The sequence below is a fragment of the Schistocerca gregaria genome, chromosome 2 (genome assembly GCF_023897955.1).
Source record: "Schistocerca gregaria isolate iqSchGreg1 chromosome 2, iqSchGreg1.2, whole genome shotgun sequence".
Lineage (NCBI taxonomy): Eukaryota > Metazoa > Arthropoda > Insecta > Orthoptera > Acrididae > Schistocerca > Schistocerca gregaria.
This window is the reverse complement of record NC_064921.1, coordinates 372,318,000-372,341,382: the sequence shown is the minus strand read 5'-3', so window position 1 is coordinate 372,341,382 and position 23,383 is coordinate 372,318,000. Positions and strand designations below refer to the sequence as shown.

Sequence of the window (23,383 nt, the reverse complement as noted above, 5' to 3'; positions counted from 1 at the left end):
GAACTGAAACCAGATGGAAGTTACAAGAGTTGAAGAGCATGAAAGGGAAGTAGTAGTTCAGAAGGAAGTGAGACAGGTTGTATCCTATCACCAGTGTTATTCAGTCTCTATATTGAGCAAGCAATAAATGAAACTAGAGGGGGAAAAATTGAAAGAAATCAAAATACAGCAAGAAAAATATGAACTTTCACATTTGCTAAAAGTAGTTGATGAGTTTTTTTATTTGAGCAGCAAAATACCTCATCAGGTATAATTACGGGAACATGAACGATAAGCAGCTCACACAAGAAGAGAATAAAAGCTTTCAAAATGTGATGCTGCAGAAGAATGCAGAGGATTAGATGGGTAGATTCTATAACTAAAGATGAGGAACTGAATAGAACTGGGAAAAAATAAAATTTGAGGCACAACTTGGCCAAGAGAGAATATCAGCTGATAAGAAACAATCTGACACATCAAGGAATGGTCAGTTTAGTATTGGAGGGAAGTGTGTATATGGTGGGGGAACTATAGAGGGAAATCAGGAGATGAATAAAGTAAGCAGATTCAAATACATGTAGGTTGCAGTAGTTATTCAGAGATGAGGCGACTTGCACATGATGGAAAAGTGTGAAGAGCTGCATTAAACCAGTCATCAGACTGAAAGACAACTACAAAAAAAAGAAGGGGGGGGAGGGAGAGAGAGAGAGAGAGAGAGAGAGAGAGAGAGAGAGAGAGAGAGAGAGAGAGAGAGAAGCGTCACATTACTAACCGTAATTTATGAATGCTTTTAAGACACAAATTTCTATGAAATAGCGGTATAGGATACCATTTTCCGAATCCAGTTTTAGTGCATTTTATGAAAAATTTAGATTGTACTTCTTGCAAATAATTCACATTTTACAAAAATATTTTTTTTAAAAAATAAGCTGATCAAAAACCTATTGTTCACCATTTTGAACCTAGGCAAGTATTTTTTCTTTTATTTGTATTCTTTCTCTGAATCATCATCGCAATGTAATTCTTTGTAGTTTGTTCTCTTGTGTGGTGTAGATAATAAATAGCATAAATAACCTATAAGTAAAAATGAAGTGAATATTAATGAAAAAATAAGATTATTGTGTGTGAAGAATTACATGAGTTAATGCTATATCATATGTTACTCTGAGGCAAGCAAAATTGAAAACAGTCTTTAACAAGGCCACCTGCATACATACTGAGAAAACCAGTCATTGAAACAGTCTTGGACTCAAAAACGATTTCAGTCCATTTTATAGACAACCTCACTGTACAGCAACTGGAACATAGTCTGAAATAAAAATTCAAAATAATTGCCTATTTATAGATAATCAGGAATATACTATTGCAACACTCAGGACATTAAATGGTATCATGTGTGTCCACATCTGTTGCAACAACTCAGTGCAGGCCATTGAACACTGTGGGTGGAGCAGAAAGGTGAACATAATGTGGCCAAAACACAATGCTCAGTCATAGTTTCATTTGTGTTTATGTGCTTCTTCTTCTTCCCGTTCACATTTTTTTCTTTTAAATTGATTAAGAATTCCTAATTGTTGAATTGTGACTTCTTATGTGATTGATTGCCAAGATTTCCAGTGCAGAATATGGTGAAAACTGCTGTATAGGTATATCTTAAGCCATCCACTTAATAAACTTTCTGTATCATTCTTTTACATCGTTAATACTGACAATTCTGAAGGATTTCTGGAAGTTACCATGACAAACAGAGAATAGGAACATGCACCAGAAACAGATATCTTAATAATGCTATCGAATGTCGAAATTACATCAACTGGTGACATATCATTGTTCAAACTCAGATTTGCTTCTGAATGAATGTTCTAGTGGTAGGTAATTTTCCCTATAACATGAACAATGTATTATTGTTTGGTAATGTTTCCAGACATGGGTTCATATCGTCATTTTGTTCCTTAAGATCTTCTCTACAACTACTCAAAATTTATTGGTATTGATTTGTTATATCTTGTATATGTAGCATGATATCAGTTATTAATTAATTGCTTTATGGTTTCATACTCAGATGTTCCTGTACCACCCTGTATGTTTCTGTATAATGTTGCGTACTTAATCGTACAAAATGATCCCAAGATAAGTGAAAATATTACCACTACTCTTGCCCATTGTACTCTTTATCACCACCGTCACCACTACAACTATGACTACTACTACCACTCTTATCACAATGTAACTCATATCTGGTGAATAAACGGAAAACCATATGTCACGTTTGATTTACTTTATGGCTATTCTTGTTAAATGCAAATATTACCACTTTAGTGGTTTGCAGAGTATGCATGTAGATGTTTTAAACCTTGAACATTTTTTTGCCAGGGAGACATTTTGGTGACTGCTTCTGCTGCAGATACTGTGATGTATGCTTGGGATCTTGCTATGGAATCATACTCAGCCATAAGAAAAACACACGGTGGTGGTGTGAGCTTTATAGCATGGTCTCCTGAAAAGGTCTTTTCAGCAACCACCGGTGTCGTTTTCAGGTACTTATTGATAATGTTTCATTTTAGGAACTGTCTTGTTGTACTTGTTTGTTAAAGCATTAAGACACATCTTTGTTCTGGAAGAAGTCGGAACTTGAGGGATAATTATATCATTAAATAAATGAATGTTCTCACACTACTTACCAACTCTTCAGATGTGTTGAGAGACCCACAAAAATTGTATTGATTGGTGTAGCCTTTCAACCCAACCTAGAGGAATTTGGGGTCCTGCACCATTTTTGTTGTCTGAATTGTATGTACTAGTACAGAGTGAGCAACACAAAGCAGAACCCACAATGAAATATGTTACTAGTGTTTGTTGTTGCTGATCGTCAGATGGTTGTGTGTCAGTGCAGTATATGCTTCACTGCAGTGCAGTGCTGTGAGTGGAGTTTTGCGTATGTAAAATGCCTTATTCAGTCTAGGAGAGAATAGCTTTATTTGAGCCTTATATTCATTTCCAGTTGGTTGAAGAAACAAGTCAGATTTTCATAGAAAAATTTCCACGTACTAATATCCTAGTGGAGAGTAGCCTACACAATTTAGTTAAAAAGAGGCATATGGAATGAAATAAGTACTCCACAGGCTGTTGCCAATATTGAAAAGAGAATTACTGTCAACCCAAAAATAAAATAAAACTAGTATTCAAAGAATTTTGTGCACCATTAACTGATGGTGATGAATCCTCATGAGATATCAAGCATCCACTTGAAAATAAGAAAATTGGTGTTTGGTGTACTGTCTCTGTTAATGGTATAGTGGGACCAACATATTTTAACTAGACTGTCAGAACACAAGTTTATGTAACCATTTTCAGATAATTTTATGTGGAGTTAACTGATAGTGAAGCAGAATACAGCTTCTTTCAACAATATGGAGCAATGTGTCTCACTTCAAATGTCTCACTGAATCACATTTGTGCAGCTTTTACAAATGAGGCTTGTCAGCAGTGGTGGACAGTGGCATCAACATTCCCCAGACCTGTCTCCTTCTATGTTTTTCATTTTTGGCTATTGAAGCAAGAGAATTTATACATCTAATCCTCACAGTATTGACAAACTGAAGAACAACATTCAATGGAAAATGAATGCAATTGAAAACTACGTTTTTGCATCAGACAACTCTGTATATTATCATTCGAGCACAAAAATGTGTTGATGCCCAGGGTGATGATTTTGGACATCTTTTGTAACAATAATGTTAATAAATGCAACATTTATGTTACATTGAATCCATAAAATTTCGTACCAACGTAATCTACTGAATTTACAGTGATTTCGTTATGGGTTCAGTTTTATGTTGATCACCAACGTCAGAGCTTCGACATCAAACTGCTGTATTACTGTTGGGGCCTCAATGCTGAATGATAGAAAGAGTCAACAGTGGAGTGGCAAATACAGAAACATTCTTGATGATAGTTACAATAATGTGAAATGTTCCTTTTATGTTCCTGAGCAGCAGATAGATGATCACCCATTTGTGCACATTAGTAGCAGCGCTGTCAGAAAAATAAGAGAAAGACAGATAAGATATTTGCGTATTGTTCTCTTTTATGTCTGTGTGATGTGTTACTGTTGCACCTTCAGACATGTTTATTTAGGGCAAAAATTGCTAAAAAAAACTGACTGTCCCTTGCTTAAACAACAAGATTATTGCTTAAAAGCAAACTGTTTTTGTGCAGTCATTCTTTAAGGAAATCAGTGCATAGTACAACAGTGTAGTGTATTTCAATGAAAGCATGCAGAATATGTCTTACTTCCATGCAAGGCTACCCTCCAGAAAAGTTCCTCCAGAAAATACTTCATAACACTTAAATTTGTATTTGATTATAACAAATTAATTGTTTTGAGAAAAACTTTTCTTGCCATTGCCAGTTTGCATTCTATACTGTCTTTACTATGGCCATTGTCAGTTACTTTACTGCCCAAATAGCTGAACTCATTGCCCACGTTTTGTGTTGCATTTTGTAATCTAGTTCTGTCGGTATCATCTGCTTTAATTTGACTAAATCCCATTACTCTCATTTTTGCTTTTGTTGAAAATTCAGCATTCATTTCTTTTCAAGACGCTGTCCATTTCACTCAACTGTTCTTGCAAATCATTTACAGTCTATGACAAAATTACAGTGTCATTGGAAAACTGCAGAGTTTTTTCTACCTTTTCTCTGAACTTCCATTCTTCTTCCAAATCTCTCCTTGGTGCCCTTTACTGCTTGCTCAATTTACAGATTAAATACTGTCCGTGAGAGGCTACAGCCTGTCTCATTCTCTTCTCAACCACAGCTTCCCTTTCATGCCCTTTAACTCATTTAATTATAGTCTGGTCACTGTCCAAATTATAGAAAATCTTTCACTCCCTGTGTGTGTTTCTGTTGCTACCTCCAGAATTTCAAAGAGTGTTTTCCAGTCAGTATTGTCAAAAACTTTCTGTAAAACATAGGTTTGCTTTCTTCAGTGCACTTTGTAAGGTATGTCGTAGGTCAGAACTGCCTTATGTTCTTACATTTCTCCAGAACCCAAACTAGTCTTCACTAAGGTCGGCTTATACCACTCTTTCCATTCTCTGTAAATAATTCTAGTGAGTATTCTGCAGTAATTATGTATTAAACTGATGGTTCTGTAATATTCACATCTATTAGCACCTGCCTACTTTGGAGCTGGAAATATTACATTCTTCTTAAAGTTTAATGGTATTTTGCCCATCTTGCACACCAGTTGGAATAATTTTGGCATGACTGGCTCTGTCAAAGATGTGAGTAGTTCTTAGGGATTGTTGTCTACTACATGGACCTTGTTTCATCTTAGGTCTGTCAGTCCCTCCTCCTCCTCCTCTTCTTCTTCTTCTTCTTCTTCTTCTTCTTCCAACTGTTGTCTCCATATCTTCATTCTTCAGTGTATATTTCATCTTGCAGTTTGGCTGAAATGATTTGCTTGCCATCACAGGTGCTCAGGTGCCATCTTTTTGATGTGGGTGTACCTTTTTTCTGCTTTTGTCATTTTGATGTCTAGTTGCTGTCTTAAATCTTCATTCCACACTCTGCCTCTTAATGTTAGCTCAAGAAGTGATCTCGAAAACTTAATTTCAGCTGCTGCAATTCTTCGCTTTTATTAGACTCCAGTTTTCACTGCCATTCAGAATAGCAGGCTTAGCCACTACTTTGTGTAGCTTTAATGTGAGGTCTTTTCTCATAGTTCTGCCAAGATACCTCCATAAGCAGCCATTTATAGCATTGTATTTAAGTATTTTTAATCACATCTGAATCAGTTTAATATATTTATATCTCTGGCTTGAGGTATTTAAACAAATTTACATGTTCTATTTCTTTTATTATTACTTTTGCTCTCTTTATGTGTTTCCCTTCCATTGCAATTACTCTTTTTTTTGCCGACCTAGCCATTCAATAGGTTTGTGTAAGATGTTATTCAATTTACACACATTTTCTTGTAAAGGGCTTTGAAAGAAAATGTTTACATTAAATAACATTTTACACACTTACCAAACGGTAAACCTGTAAACAAAATAAAAGTATTGGCAACAAAAAGGAAACACATAAGAACAGCAAAATATTGATCAACAGTAAGATAACTAACCAGGTAAATTCATTTGAATGTGTGTATTTATGCTCTGGTTTTACGGGAGGACAGTAACCCTATTTATCACAAACAATTAGTGTCAATATGTCATATTTGTCGAACTTTATTGAACCTAGTATATAATGTATTTTATCACAAACAATTAGTGTCAATATGTCATATTTGTCGAACTTTATTGAACCTAGTATATAATGTATTTAAAAACAAAGATGCTGTAACTTACCACACGAAAGCATTGGCATGTTGATAGAGACAATAAAAAAAAACACCCAAACACACACACACATGGATTTCAAGCTTTCGCAATCCAAGGTTGCTTCATCAGGAAAGCGGGAAGGAGAGGGAAAGACGAAAAGATGTGGGTTTTAGGGGGTTGGTAAGGCGTCATTTCAATCCCGGGAGCGGAAAAACTTATCTTAGGGGTAACCCCCAGTATAAGGCCCGTCTCCCACTTGGAGAGGAAATTCTGGAGTTCTTCTTCACTGTGTGTCCAGATCTCCCTTAAAACTCACATCCTTTCGTCTTTCTCTTTCCTTCCCTCTTTCCTGATGAAGCAACCTAGGGTTGCGAAAGCTTGAAATTTGTGTGTGTGTGTTTGTGTGTTTTTATTTTGTCTATCAACATACCAACGCTTTCGTTTGGTAAGTTACAGCATCTTTGTTTTTAGATTTATTTTTCCCACGTGGAATGTTTCCCTCTATGTTCATATCACTAGTACATAATATGCTAGTCATTGCGAGAGACACTGCGTTGGAGGGAGGCTATTCGTGGATGACTGGCAAGAGTCTGCAGACTGTTGCCAATGTCAACAAGCCAGGTAGTTCATGAATAGCCAGCCACCTTCCTGTTCTCTCCTCCTTGCCACGACTAGACTGTTATATTCTAGGATCTGTGAAGTTTCACAAATCTGACATGTTGACACAGACTGATTGCGATAAATAGAGTTACCTTTCCTCCTGTAAAACCAGTCTTGTCATAAGGAAGGCCATTGTAATACATCTGAAACATATTTTGCACAGTGACACAGAAGAATTTTAATCATTCCTCAGTTCTGGTTTGCATTACATAATGAATAAATCATCATCAGACTGTTCATATGACCCAGAAAATGTTGTGCTATTTAAAATCTGTTTTCGAAAGCCTCCCCGCCCCACTTCAGCGAGTATGTATGTCTCTTTACTTGTTTCGTTTTGTATCCTTCCTTACACATATATGATTTATCACCCATCTGCAACATTCTCAACTATGCTGCATACATTAGCTACAACACCTTGGTGTGATTTTGTGACTGCATGAACTGCACAGTGTGAGTCTGCCTGTCACAGCAGCTGGTAGATTTCAATGTAATGTGTCTTCATTAAACTTTGCACTCTCATCCTACATTTTCCAATTGTTTTTGACACACTGTTGTGCATCTCATCACTGTAAATACAAGGTGGCACAAAGTGAACACATGGATTTGAACTTCGTGCTAGAAGTAGAGAGTAGTAGTCAGTTACCTGTGGAGCTGTTATTTTTTCGGTTAGAGCATCCAGTTTCAGTAACGATGGCATAATGGACCGTTTAGCATAGTGTTCTCACTGCTGAACATCCTTTTAAAAGTAATGAATCCATTATCACTGTTCAACAGCTTTTCTGTACACATTTCAATGTTGTGCGTAGTGGTTTGATACCTGATCACAATGCAATATTCTGTTGTCCTACTTCTTTTCAGACAACTGGATCCATTATGAAGAAAAAGTCGACTGGTCATCCTAGTACGGCACGAATTCTAGAAAGTGCTAGCAGAATAAGACTCTCTCTTCTTCAAAGTCTTACTGTGCTCAGAGTTTTGGCATATCTTGTCTCTTGTTTTATTGCATCTTGAACTGTGAGTTACAATCCCATCTCTATAATTTATGATCGTACAGAAACTTCACGAACATGATTTTGACTAACAGAGACTGTTTTGTGAGAATGTTTTATATTCTGCTACTGACAATGTTTTGTTAATGATGAGCAATGAAGCTCACATTCCCTTGGATTGTTTTGTAAACAAGCTGATGGCACAGTGGTTAGCAGACTGGACTTGCATTTTGCATTCAGGAGGAGGATAGTTCAAACCTGCATTCGGTCATCCTGATCTAGGTTTTCCGTGATTTTCCTAAATCACTTCAGGCAAATGCCGGGACATTTCCTTTAAAAGGGCAAGGCCGACTTCCTCATCTATCCTTCCCTATCTGATGTGACCGATAACCTTACTGTTTAGTACCCTCCCCCAAATCAACCAACCAATCTATACAAGCAAAACTATCATCATTGGGCAACAGACAACATGAAAGAATTGCATCATAAGTCACAGTACAATGCTAAAGTGACCATGTGCTGTGAAGTTTCCAAAGTGGGGATCGGGCATCATTAGGCCTTATTTTCTTTATTGATGTATGTATTTATTTATTTGAAGAAGGTGGCACTAGTGTTACAGTAAATCCTGAACTTTTTGTTGCAGTGCTATGCAATTTTTTGTGACCACGTGAGCCTTTGGGGATTAACATGTGGTTCCAACAAGATGGAGTCACAGCCCATACAGCTAATCCATCCATGGCAATTGCTCGAGAATTGTTTTCTCAACACTTGACCCCGGGAATTGTTTTCTCAACACTTGACCCCGGGAATTGTTTTCTCAACACTTGACCCCGGGAATTGTTTTCTCAACACTTGACCCCGGGAATTGTTTTCTCAACACTTGACCCCGGGAATTGTTTTCTCAACACTTGACCCCGAGAATTGTTTTCTCAACACTTGACCCCGAGAATTGTTTTCTCAACACTTGACCCCGAGAATTGTTTTCTCAACACTTGACCCCGAGAATTGTTTTCTCAACACTTGACCCCGAGAATTGTTTTCTCAACACTTGACCCCGAGAATTGTTTTCTCAACACTTGACCCCGAGAATTGTTTTCTCAACACTTGACCCCCGGAATTGTTTTCTCAACACTTGACCCCCGGAATTGTTTTCTCAACACTTGACCCCCGGAATTGTTTTCTCAACACTTGACCCCGGGAATTGTTTTCTCAACACTTGACCCCGGGAATTGTTTTCTCAACACTTGACCCCGGGAATTGTTTTCTCAACACTTGACCCCGGGAATTGTTTTCTCAACACTTGACCCCGGGAATTGTTTTCTCAACACTTGACCCCGGGAATTGTTTTCTCAACACTTGACCCCGGGAATTGTTTTCTCAACACTTGACCCCGGGAATTGTTTTCTCAACACTTGACCCCGGGAATTGTTTTCTCAACACTTGATCTCACATTTCGGCAATCTCCAGTGGCCTTGAATGATTATCAGATCCATCAGTTTGCCCCTTCTTCTTATGGGGTCATTTGAAAGGTGAAGTTGATTGCTGCAAACCTCATTCCCTCAACAATCTGAAGGTCGCAAAAAATGAAGAAATTGCTGCTGTTTCACAGAACACTTAGAAAACAGATAGGCAGAACTTAATGTGTATGCAAGACAGAACACCATCTTTCTGATGTTATCTTTAAAAAACAGTTGCAATTCTTAAAATGGGTAACTGACACATTGTATTGGTGTAAACACATTTTATATATGATCAAATCATAGTACTTTGAAATTCATGCGTTCTTTTTGTGCCACCCTGTATGTTACGTAATTTTCTCATTCTTTGCAAGCTTAGTCTGCACATACAAGCTCAAAATATTTTCATAAAAAGAAATTACAACTATATCAATTCTTTTGCATTACTCACCAAAAGAATAGTTATTATTTTTACTATTATCCAATATCTTTCCTTATCAAATACACTCCTGGAAATTGAAATAAGAACACCGTGAATTCATTGTCCCAGGAAGGGGAAACTTTATTGACACATTCCTGGGGTCAGATACATCACATGATCACACTGACAGAACCACAGGCACATAGACACAGGCAACAGAGCATGCACAATGTCGGCACTAGTACAGTGTATATCCACCTTTCGCAGCAATGCAGGCTGCTATTCTCCCATGGAGATGATCGTAGAGATGCTGGATGTAGTCCTGTGGAACGGCTTGCCATGGCATTTCCACCTGGCGCCTCAGTTGGACCAGCATTCGTGCTGGACGTGCAGACCGCGTGAGACGACGCTTCATCCAGTCCCAAACAAGCTCAATGGGGGACAGATCCGGAGATCTTGCTGGCCAGGGTAGTTGACTTACACCTTCTAGAGCACGTTGGGTGGCACGGGATACATGCGGACGTGCATTGTCCTGTTGGAACAGCAATTTCCCTTGTCGGTCTAGGAATGGTAGAACGATGGGTTCGATGACGGTTTGGATGTACCGTGCACTATTCAGTGTCCCCTCGACGATCACCAGAGGTGTACGGCCAGTGTAGGAGATCGCTCCCCACACCATGATGCCGGGTGTTGGCCCTGTGTGCCTTGGTCGTATGCAGTCATGATTGTGGCGCTCACCTGCACGGCGCCAAACACGCATACGACCATCATTGGCACCAAGGCAGAAGCGACTCTCATCGCTGAAGACGACACGTCTCCATTCGTCCCTCCATTCACGCCTGTCGCGACACCACTGGAGGCGGGCTGCACGATGTTGGCGCGTGAGCGGAAGACGGCCTAACGATGTGCGGGACCGTAGCCCAGCTTCATGGAGACGGTGGCGAATGGTCCTCGCCGATACCCCAGGAGCAACAGTGTCCCTAATTTGCTGGGAAGTGGCGGTGCGGTCCCCTACGGCACTGCGTAGGATCCTACGGTCTTGGCGTGCATCCGTGCGTTGCTGCGGTCCAGTCCCAGGTCGACGGGCACGTGCACCTTCCGCCGACGACCACTGGCGACAACATCGATGTACTGTGGAGACCTCACGCCCCACGTGTTGAGCAATTCGGCGGTACGTCCACCCGGCCTCCCGCATGCCCACTATATGCCCTCGCTCAAAGTCCGTCAACTGCACATACGGCTCACGTCCACGCTGTCACGACATGCTACCAGTATTAAAGACTGCGATGGAGCTCCGTATGCCACGGCAAACTGGCTGACACTGACGGCGGCGGTGCACAAATGCTGCGCAGCTAGCGCCATTCCACGGCCAACACCGCGGTTCCTGGTGTGTCCGCTGTGCCGTGCGTGTGATCATTGCTTGTACAGCCCTCTCGCAGTGTCCGGAGCAAGTATGGTGGGTCTGACACACCGGTGTCAATGTGTTCTTTTTTCCATTTCCAGGAGTGTAGTTTTGGACAAGTCTTCTGCTTGTGAAGTCCCAAACTGACAGCAACACTCTACAAGCCCCCCCCCCCCCCCCCCCCCTGCTCCTCTCTCTCTCTCTCTCTCTCTCTCTCTCTCTCTCTCTCTCTCTCTCTCTCTCTCTCTCTCTCTCTCTCTCTCTCTCTCTCTCTCTCTCTCTCTCTCTGTGTGTCTGTGTGTCTGTGTGTGTGTGTGTGTGTGTGTGTGTGTGTGTGTGTGTGTGTGTGTGTTGGGGGGGGAGTTCATATGTTGAGCTGCAGTGTCTCAGTTCTTATGCTATCCATTCCTCAACAGTTCAACTTTTTCAAACATTTCTTTGATTTTTCAAACATTTCATTGTTTGTAGGGTTGTAATTTTCCTTCTAATAATTGGCATCGTTTTACTTTTTTCTCAAATTTAATACATGTTACAGCCAACATTATTAGCTGTTAATTTGAAACAGTAGATTATCGATAAGGAAAAGAATGTGTGGCTCAGTAGCCTGGTACAAGTCTTGCAGTTGGGTTTGATTTGCATACCCCTAACTTACTTTAGGAATCGTACCAGGTACTGGGGAAAAGCGATATACAGTTTCTCTTGCATTGGTGCTAGGAGTAGGTACGTAGGTGTTATAGCTAATAACTTTTTCATTACTGATTTTTCAAATTTATGATAGAACACAAACAGAAAATTGATATTTATTGTCTGTAGTTTTCTTTTCCATTATTTCAATATATTTTCATATATTATAGATTAGATTTTGCATATAGTATTCATATTGTCTTCAATTTTCTGTTAATGTATCGTCCTGTTATTGGTTACAGAGTGTGGGAAACCAACACATGGACATCTGAGCAGTGGACTCTGCCGTTTGGACATGTTAAAACAGCTTGCTGGAGTCCTTGTGGATCTGTTTTGTTGTTTGCAACATCTCATGAGACTGTCATATATTCTTTATCATTCACAAGAGCTGTGACTGTCTTCTTGGCTGATGGAACACTAGATCGCGTGTTGCCATACCCTGTTGCTGATGTTACACCTAGTGAGACAGACACTACTGGTGATAGGTGAGTGTGAGTGTGTGGAGTGTGGGTGTGTGTGTGTGTGTGTGTGTGTGTGTGTGTGATGTGTGTGTGAGTTGTGTGTGTGTGTGTGTGAGAGAGAGAGAGAGAGAGAGAGAGTGAAGATGCTGAGTCACAGGTGGGCACAACACAAAAAGACTGTCAGAAAGTGAGCTTTTCAGCCAGCCAGGCTTTCATTGGAAATAGACAACATGCACACTCCCACACATGAAAACACAACTTGCACACACATGACCACAGTCTATGGCTGCTACGTCCATACTCCTGAGCAGCAGCACATGGTGGGGAGAAGCAACTGAGTGGTGGGAGTAAGCAGGAGGCTGGGGTGGGGATGTGGGGGAGGGGTAGCAGAGTAGAGGTGGGGCAATAAAGTTCTGCTTGTGAGAGCATTTAGAGACAAGGTGGGGAGAGGGCTAGGGCAGCTAGGTGCAGTTGGGATGTTAGACATAGGGCAGGGTGGGTTCGGGGGTAAGCAGAAACGGACAGAAGTAAAAAAAAAACTGGGTGCATTGGTGGAATAGAGGGATGTGTATTGCTAGTCTTGGAACAGGGAAGTGACTAGAAGGGTGAAGATAATGGCTGACAAAGGTTGAGACCAAGAGGCTTAGAGGAATGTAGGAGATATTTCAGGGAGAGTTCCCATCTGTGCAGTTCAGAAAAGCTGGTGTTGTTGAGGAGGAGTCATAGGGCACAGGCTGTGAAGCAGTTGTTGAAATACAAAATGCCATGTTAGGCGGTGTGCTCAACAACGGGTTGGTCCAGCTGTTTCTTGGCCACAGTTTTCCTGTTTCCATTCATGTGGACGAACAGCTTGTTGGTTTTGATGCCCACACAGAATGCTGCATAGTGGTTTTAACTTAGCTTGTAGATAACATGACTGACTTCACAGGTAGCCCTGCGTTGATGGGATAGGTGATGCTTGTGACCAGACTGGAGTAGGTGGTGATGGTGGGAGGGTTTAGAGGACAGGTCTTGCATCTAGGTCTATTACAGGGATATGAGCCATGAGGCAAGGAGTTGGGTGCATGGCTTGTGTAGGGATTGACGAGGATATTGTGTAGGTTCAGTAGCAGATGGATTAGCATTTTGGGAGGGATGGGGAGAATAGTGGGTAGGACATCTCTCATTTCTGGGGACGACAAGAGGTAGTCAAAACCCTGGTGGAGAATGTGTTTCAGTTGCTCCAGTCCTGGGGGTGGTATGAGTCATGAGGGTGTATCCCAGATTTGTTTGAGAGCTAATGCCTTTAAAGGAGAAGTATTTGTCTGCTCTCATAGACCAACACCTTCAGCCTGTTACCCACAATCTAGCCTCCTATATAAAAGATACCAATCATTTCCTTTACAACTCTCCACAGCTCCTGTTCCTTTATCTCCTCCACTGACTCTCCAATGCTCCTGTTCCTTTACTACATGGTGCTCTGCTTGTCACAATTGATGCCTCCTACCTTTACACTAACATTCCTAATGCTCTTGGCCTTACCACAACAGAACACTACCTTATCCGATGACGATGACACAAACACCCAGCCGCGGGCAGAGAAAATTCCCAATCCGGCCGGGAATCGAACCCGGAACTCAGTTATTCAGAGACAGCAATGCTAGCCACTACACCATGAGCTTCAGACACCTTTCCCAATGCCCAATAGTTTTCAAACTTATAACCTCCTCCCTAGTGACCAGCAGGGCACCATGTGGAAAAGGAACAAGAACTGTGGAGAGTCAGTGGATTAAATGGTTGGTATCTTTTATAGAGGAGGATAGGTTGCAGGTGATAGGCTAGAAGCGTTGGTCTAAGAGAGCAGGGATTTTCTCAGTGGGGACACAGTAACTGATAACAAGGGGGCAAACTGGGTGGTTAGATTTATGGACAACTAGTCACCTACCAAATCTACACAATTCCCTCGTCCATTCCTACACAAGCCATGCACCCAACCCCTTGCCTCATGGCTCATATCCCTGTAATAGACCTAGATGCAAGGCCTGTCCCGTACACCTTCCCACCATGACCTACTCCAGTCTGGTCACAAGCATCACCTATCCCACCAAAGGCAGGGCTACCTGTGAAGCCAGTGATGTTATCTACAAGCTAAGCTACAACCACTATGCTGCATTCTATGTGGGCACGAAAACAACAAGCTGTCCATCTGCATGAACGGCCACAGATGAACTATGGGCAAGGAACAGCTGGACTAACTGATTGTTGAGCACACCTCCTAACAACACATTCTTGATTGCAATGACTGCTTTACAGCCCTGCTGTCTGGCTCCTCCTCAACAACACCAGCTTTTCTGAACCTCATATGTGTGAACTCTCCCTGCACTATCTCCTACGTTTCTCTAACCCTCTTGGTCTCAACCTTCGTCAGCCATTGTCTTTACTCATCTAGCTCCTTCCCTGTTCCCATTTCAGCAATACACAGCCCTCTATTCCACCAATGCACCCAGTCTTTCTACTTCTGCCCTTTTCTGATACCCCCCCCCCCCCCAACCCACCCTGTCCCATGTCTAACATCCTAACTACCCTACCCTACCCTCTCTCCACCCCATCTCTACATGCTCCCACAAGCAGTACTTTACTGCTCCACCTGTACTCTTGAAGTCCCTTGCCACATCCCCACCCCCCAGCCTCCTGCTTACCCCCACCTCCCAGCCTCCTGCTTACCCCCACCTCCCAGCCTCCTGCTTACCCCCACCACTCAGTTGCTTTTCCCACTATGCGCTGCTGCTCACCGTCTGGACTCAGCAGAGATTGCAGTCGTGTGTGTGAGTTGCGTTTACACATGCGCACATTCTCTCTCTCTCTCTCTCTCTCTCTCTCTCTCTCTCTCTCTCTCTCTCTCTCTCTCTCTCTCTATCTCTCTGTGCGTGTGCGTGTGTGCATGCGTGCGTTCGTGCGTGCGTGTGTGTTTGCTGATGAAGGCCTAGTTGGCCGAAAGCTGACTTTCTGACAGTCTTTTTGTTATGCCTATCTGTAACTTAGCATGTCCACTGTATGGTGAGTAGCAAACTGTCCTTTTCATAATATTGTTACATTCCACCCTGGATTTTTCATTGTTTTATTAGGACTTTATCTTTGGTGAAGCAGTTTCAGACCCAGTCTGTAACGTGGTATAAAGCTTTATTCTCGCTTTTTTATATGATTAAAAGGATACTCAGGGTTGATCATTTTGATGAAACTTCATTTTTCGATGGAAGTAACTTTTAAGTTAGAAGAGATTCCTCTTTTGGATGTAAACTATTTGTTACATAGTTGCATCATTGATCCACATAGTTTATTGTTACACAGAAGTGAAAAAATCTTATATCCAGGTTGCATTATTTGATGGTGATAAAGTGTAAATTACACCTATTAATTCCAAACTAAGATCTTTGTGTGTCCACTATAAGATGCATGCAGCAGTAATTCCTTTCTGGAATGGGTAAGAGACAGAATCAAATCCTGTTAAACAACATACTGTAATTTTTACACTTGTCACCCAGATTATTACAGGATGGCTAGCAATCTTTGAAAACCAGGAATTAGCTGTGAATCTTACATAACCTTGAAAAACCAGGAAATTCAAGTGAAGTCCTGGAATTTAAAACATTCTACTCTGCTATTACTGTTATATAAAAAAATAATAAAGTCAATATTTTCTTTTCTTATTAACAGTTAGCAAGTGCCTGACAATATTACGGCACTTCTGGGGGAAGCGAATGTGCAGGCAGACATTATATTATGTCAAGCCAGTTACTATGAACAAATATTTGCAGCTTCTGCAAACTTAAGTAAGGTCTGCATGCTTCGTAGTTTCTGCTGTGATTGCTAGATGGCAGTAGTGGTATGTGCAGAAACTTTTTTTAATTGCATTTTGTTTGGTGGATATTAGCTGACATTCAAGTTGTCTCTGTTTCAAGCCTTTTGTGTTCTTTAGAGTTGATTTTATTTCAAAATGTACAGTGGGTAGGAGAAAAGTTGGGAGCAAATAATTTACAAAGCCCTTGATGAGTCTGCAGATGATGGAAAGGAAAGATTTGATGATGATTCAGATAACATGTCATCTGAAAATAGCAGTAGTTCTAGAATTTTTGAAGACGAGTTGCTGCATATGTTTATCATATTATTTTCACAGATTGTGTTGTTCTGAAGGATTCTCGGCAGATACATCAGGAACTGAATCATAGAATACGAGTCTAGTGAATGTAAAGTTGGACTGCGTATCTCTCAATGTATCAATTTGAATCATATTGTACTCTACAAACGCTAAATTTTGCTTTGAACTTAAGTTTTATGTGTTTCTGTAGATGGAAATGTGCTGTAAACTAAATTAAACATAAAGATTGCGTACTTGTATATGTATTTCAATACTAGAACTTCTTTCAAGGTTTTTTCTGAAAAAATTACTGTAAAATTTAAGTTTCATCTGTGTAATCAGGTTTGACAGTAGCTGTACTGAAACATGTTTATTTAAAGTAAAAAGTACAATAAATCTAAAAATGTTGTAAAATTCCAACAACATATTAGTACACACGAGTTGTAACTTTGGATAAATCACATATTTTAGCCAGTCCACAGGTAACCGTAGCTACCTACAAGATCAGCACCATATGGATAAGGGAGAGACAGTCATTATTACTGTGAACTCGTGAGATGTAAAAGAAAATATTGTAAAAAAAGAATACTGGGTACATTCTCTTTGTAGTGTCAGGCTAATAAGTGGAAAGTTTTATTCAATGTTTCATAGACTTCAACAGTATCCAAATAATTTTTTTCAATATTTTCGAATGAGTGACGAAAATTTTTATCAATTACTTTGTACGTTAACCTTATTAACATAAGTTTCGTTCAAATCACTGGAAAGATTTACTCAATGTCCAATTATGGAATGGACATCAGTGTGTTCTGCAAGAGTTGCACTATGTTTCGAATTTAATTTTGGATGCAGCAACAAATCATTAAGGTGACATAAGGACAGTTTACAGAAATGATGTTTCTGATGAAGCAGGAAACTTTTTTGGTATAGGATTTAGAGGAACAAAATGCAAATGAAATCTTAAGAATACATCACATTTTTATCTACTCCAAACCAGAATTGTTAGTTTTCTAATACGAGATAATTTCAGTTAAATATAATGCGACATTGTCTGCTCACTAAGCGGCCGCCCATGCAGTATTGTTATGAGAAACGGGTCTCTAACTTTGTAATTAAGCAGTTACTATTTTTTCTAGTGTTCTTTCACTCAGGCGAAATATATTCTCGGGCACACTTTACTCATAAAATATTCAGAGAATAAAGTGCATTCTTCGTTTTATTCATATGGCCTACTCTGCTGACAGTTGGCAACCAAATGGGATTGGAGAATGCATGGAAAGTGGCAGTTTGGTCATGTGGCGTGCAGCTATCAAATACTAGCAATTGTATGACAGTTTTGTCTCTGGCTTGTTTGCTGGTTGGCGATCAAAAGTGTTACCTGATTCTCACATCGTAACATGCAAGCATCTCCGTGTATAGCCGCAGACTGGACAAGAGTAACTGATAGAAATCGCTGTGTGCACTAATCTTAAGCGTTAAAACAGGAGCAAAAAACTTTCTTCTGCGTTTTTGTTGCTTTTCACAACGCAACTTCAAAAGTTGACAAAATATAGCCAACTGTGATGTCAATAACAGGGCATGCAGCAGGGATGGGGCATATTTATCTTAAAATTACCTGTTTCTGGTTATTCAGCATACCTGACTCTGATGTCTAAAGGGCCAATGTCAAATAATTTAAGAGAGTTCATGATTTTAAAAAGGGCCAATGTCCTCTTAAGTCCTTTAATTTTGAAGTTAAAAATTCTGGAAATTTATTATTTAAAAATAAGCATTAGTTACGGTGATTTACTACAATGACAGTAAAAAATAGCCCAAAATATACTGTTAATAGTTCTCAGAAAATGACAAAAAAATATTCAGAAGCTTATAACTTAAAACTAAGATTCTTGACATTGGCACTTTTAGATGGTTTCTCATCTACTTACGAGTCGTGGCTACAGTTCCTCTTGAGGTTTCAAACCTCTAGCGTTACTCATTATTGCAGTATGTTAGGCGTCGGCGTCGTCGTCGTTGTCGTTGTTGTTGTTGCGTCGTTGTTGTTGTTGTTGTTGTTGTTGTTGTCTTCAGTCCTGAGACTGGTTTGATGCAGCTCTCCATGCTACTCTATCCTGTGCAAGCTGCTTCATCTCCCAGTACCTACTGCAACCTACATCCTTCTGAATCTGCTCAGTGTACTCATCTCTCGGTCTCCCTCTACGATTTTTACCCTCCACGCTGCCCTCCAACGCTAAATTTGTGATCCCTTGATGCCTCAGAACATGTCCTACCAACCGATCCCTTCTTCTGGTCAAGTTGTGCCACAGACTTCTCTTCTCCCCAATCCTATTCAATACTTCCTCATTAGTTATGCGATCTACCCATCTAATCTTCAGCATTCTTCTGTAGCACCACATTTCGAAGGCTTCTATTCTCTTCTTGTCCAAACTAGTTATCGTCCATGTTTCACTTCCATACATGGCTACACTGCATACAAATACTTTCAGAAACGACTTCCTGATACATAAATCTATATTCGAGGTTAACAAATTTCTCTTATTCAGAAACGCTTTCCTTGCCATTGCCAGTCTACATTTTATATCCTCTCTACTTCGACCATCATCAGTTATTTTACTTCCTAAATAGCAAAACTCCTTTACTACTTGAAGTGTCTGATTTCCTAATCTAATTCCCTCAGCATCACCCGATTTAATTTGACTACATTCCATTATCCTCGTTTTGCTTTTGTTGATGTTCATCTTATATCCTCCTTTCAAGACACTGTCCATTCCGTTCAACTGCTCTTCCAAGTCCTTTGCTGTCACTGACAGAATTACAACGTCATCGGCGAACCTCAAAGTTTTTACTTCGTCTCCATGAATTTTAATACCTACTCCAAATTTTTGTTTTGTTTCCTTTACTGCTTGCTCGATATACAGATTGAATAACATCGGGGAGAGGCTACAACCCTGTCTCACTCCTTTCCCAACCACTGCTTCCCTTTCATGCCCCTCGACTCTTATGACTGCCATCTGCTTTCTGTACAAATTGTAAATAGCCTTTCGCTCCCTGTATTTTACCCCTGCCACCTTTAGAATTTGAAAAAGAGTATTCCAGTCAACATTGTCAAAAGCTTTCTCTAAGTCTACAAATGCTAGAAACGTAGGTTTGCCTTTTCTTAATCTTTCTTCTAAGATAAGTCGTAAGGTCAGTATTGCCTCACGTGTTCCAACATTTCAACGGAATCCAAACTGATCCTCCCCGAGGTCCGCATCTACCAGTTTTTCCATTCGTCTGTAAAGAATTCACGTTAGTATTTTGCAGCTGTGACTTATTAAACTGATAGTTCGGTAATTTTCACATCTGTCAGCACCTGCATTCTTGGGGATTGGAATTATTATATTCTTCTTGAAGTCTGAGGGTATTTCGCCTGTTTCATACATCTTGCTCACCAGCTGGTAGAGTTTGGTCATGACTGGCTCTCCCAAGGCCGTCAGTAGTTCTAATGGAATGCTGTCCTCTCCGGGGGCCTTGTTTCGACTCAGGTCTTTCAGTGCTCTGTCAAACTCTTCACACAGTATCGTATCTCCCATTTCGTCTTCATCTACATCCTCTTCCATTTCCATAATATTGTCCTCAAGTACATCACCCTTGTATAAACCTTCTATATACTCCTTCCACCTTTCTGCCTTCCCTTCTTTGCTTAGAACTGGGCTGCCATCTGAGCTCTTGATATTCATACATGTGGTTCTCTTCTCTCCAAAGGTCTGTTTAACTTTCCTGTAGGCAGTATCTATCTTACCCCTAGTGAGATAAGCTTCTACATCCTTACATTTGTCCTCTAGCCATCCCTGTTTAGCCATTTTGCACTTCCTGTCGATCTCATTTTTGAGACGTTTGTATTCCTTTTTTCCTGCTTCATTTACTGCATTTTTATATTTTCTCCTTGCATCAATTAAATTCAATATTTCTTCTGTTACCCAAGGATTTCTAGCAGCCCTCGTCTTTTTACCTACTTTATCCTCTGCTGCCTTCACTACTTCATCCCTCAGAGCTACCCATTCTTCTTCTACTGTATTTCTTTCCCCTATTCCTGTCAATTGTTCCCTTATGCTCTCCCTGAAACTCTGTACAACCTCTGGTTCTTTCAGTTTATCCAGGTCCCATCTCCTTAATTTCCCACCTTTTTGCAGTTTCTTCAGTTTTAATCTACAGGTCATAACCAATAGATTGTGGTCAGAGTCCACATCTGCCCCTGGAAATGTCTTACAACTTAAAACCTGGTTCCTAAATCTCTGTCTTACCATTATATAATCTATCTGATACCTTTTAGTATCTCCAGGGTTCTTCCACGTATACAACCTTCTTTCATGATTCTTAAACCAAGTGTTAGCTATGATTAAGTTGTGCTCTGTGCAAAATTCTATTAGGCAGCTTCCTCTTTCATTTCTTAGCCCCAATACATATTCACCTACTATGTTTCCTTCTCTCCCTTTTCCTACACTCGAATTCCAGTCACCCATTACTATTAAATTTTCGTCTCCCTTCACTTCATGAATAATTTCTTTTATTTCATCGTACATTTCTTCAATTTCTTCATCTGCAGAGCTAGTTGGCATATAAACTGAGAACTGCAAACACACTTTAATCATTCCTTATTGCTTCAGTATTCCTCTTCTTTCTCTCAGTGGTTCTTGTGGAGAATTCTCTTCAACTTCAATTTACTCTTCTCATTACTAAAATTGTGATCTGCATCAATATTCTCTCTTGGGTATCTGATTTTGGAATCCCTGTCTCTGTATATAAACCAGTTGGAATCGTCCTGTGTCTCCAGGCCTCTTCCTATTATACCACATCGTTTTGCGATTCTTGAACAATGTATTCACAATTACCTACTGAAATTTATAGCAGAACCCAGTTAGTTTTTCTTCTCCTTGATTCCTATTGCGAAATGCATATTCTCCCTTACTCTTGCTGCTTTCCCTTCTCATTCTACTGCATTCCAGTCACCCAGGAGTATTAGATCTTCACACCCCTATACATACTACATTCCACATTTGATGTCCTCACATGTGCGCTCTCTCTCTCTCTCTCTCTCTCTCTCTCTCTCTCTCTCTCTCTCTCTCTCTCTCTCTCTCTCTCTCCATCTCCATCTGTTGTTTGTGACTTTGCCATATACACCTAAACCATTGTTGTTGACATTGGTTTACTGTTGAACCTGACAAAAATAATACCATTCACAGTTAACTTACTCTTCATGCAGCCTTCCTATTTATGATAAATCCTGCTACTGTTGCATCATTTTCTGGTGCCGCTGATATTACCGTATATGTGTGTGACCAGAAATCATTACCTTCTTTCCACTTCATTCAGTGATAATCCTAACCCCCCCCCCTTTCCCACCACCATCCCTATATCTAAAATGTTTGCATTTCCCTCTCTAGAACTTCTAGCTTTCCTACCATATTCAGACTTCCAGCATTCCATGCTCAGATTTGTTTGCTATTTAACATTTTCCCATGGTCACATCAGCTTTGGCATACCTCTCCTGGAAATTTTAATGAGGGAATAATATGGAATATTCTTCCAAGGAAGATGCTCGTGACACTGTCATGTGGTCACATGTTGTGTGTAGTTAGAGGTGCATCCACACAATGCCTTTTTCTGTTGGGCTTTGGGCATGCACATAAATTTCCAACAGCACAACTACTCGTGTGCATTTGTGCATGTGGAATTTCTTGGAATGGGGGCCGTGAGTTAAGTGCATTGCTTCCTGCCTTTGATGGAAATCTTGGTGCATCTCAGCAGATGATACGCACCTGGGGCCCACGTGTGTTTCATTGTATAATGTTGAGGTTATGTGGTGAAGCTTTTTATGTGCAATAAGGACTGTTGACTCCAAAAGAAGCATGCTTAATTTTATAGAAAAGTTGTAATTAATGCTGCTACTAAAAATTATTGCCCTGAGCATCAAGTATGAGATAAAAGGTCTCCACTCATATTACTATAAAGAATGAGATACCATAAGTTTTGAAGTAGGGAAACACAGAAGAATAGTACAGAAATATAAGAAAAATGTTCATCAAAATTGTGGGTGAATATTCATGCTACAGTGACTTAATAGCACCACAACTCAGGAACATGACATCTGAACAATAGAAATGATGGCGTGCATGTAGCTCCTCAACAAACTGCTGAAAATAGAAATGAAGGGTGTTGATGGTGCAAAAAATACAAAATAAGAAAACACAAACTCCATTCTAGTGGATTTTGGCATGTGTGAAATTGCTAAACTTGTTGAGTCCAAGGATGTCAATCCACATATACTCTATCATGATTAATGTTGTGTAAACTTTTTTTATAAAATGTGATACAAATGATGCATTGGATGTTAATTAATCTTCACATAATGACTATGAAGCTCTCTTAAATATTTCTCGGTTTCAGTAACAATCACTGAAGTGGTTTGTTTTCAGATGTGAACTAAATAGTTCAAACTGATATATGTCACCAGTTACTAGCTAACAAAATGTTATTGTCAGAATTACAGCTGCAGTTTCCCGTGCATAAAATATAGAATTTAGCTGTGATCTGCTCCTGAAATTTGAAAACAAAATATAGTCGTCACTTTATATTTCTCGTACCTCTTTCATTTAGATACTACTTTACCTACAGTCACTTTTATGCATTCTTTTTCTGCCACATTTTCTTCACAGTAACTGCAGCACAAGCTCCCAGTGAAAGAAGAGGATCTATAGCTGGCTGTTTTCACAATGAGGCAAAGTGTGGACACAAAAACGGCCGTACAACCATGTGTTCTTTCCACAAATTTTTGTGCTTACCCTTTTATTTTCATGTGTCTGCAATTGTGCATGAGGAAAGAGGCATCATATGGACATACCTTAACACTTTTT

General features: G+C 40.1%; 1 protein-coding gene across 2 annotated transcripts in view; it reads left to right on the top strand.

The window, feature by feature from the left end:
• LOC126319832 (aladin-like) overlaps positions 1 to 23,383 on the top strand; it is an 81,754-nt gene that overhangs the window by 43,608 nt on the left and 14,763 nt on the right. For both annotated transcript variants that reach the window (XM_049993523.1, XM_049993530.1), the window contains exons 6-7: positions 2,353 to 2,516; positions 12,161 to 12,403. In XM_049993523.1, the coding sequence (XP_049849480.1) occupies positions 2,353 to 2,516; positions 12,161 to 12,403 (407 nt within the window). The remainder of the gene's footprint in view (positions 1 to 2,352; positions 2,517 to 12,160; positions 12,404 to 23,383) is intronic.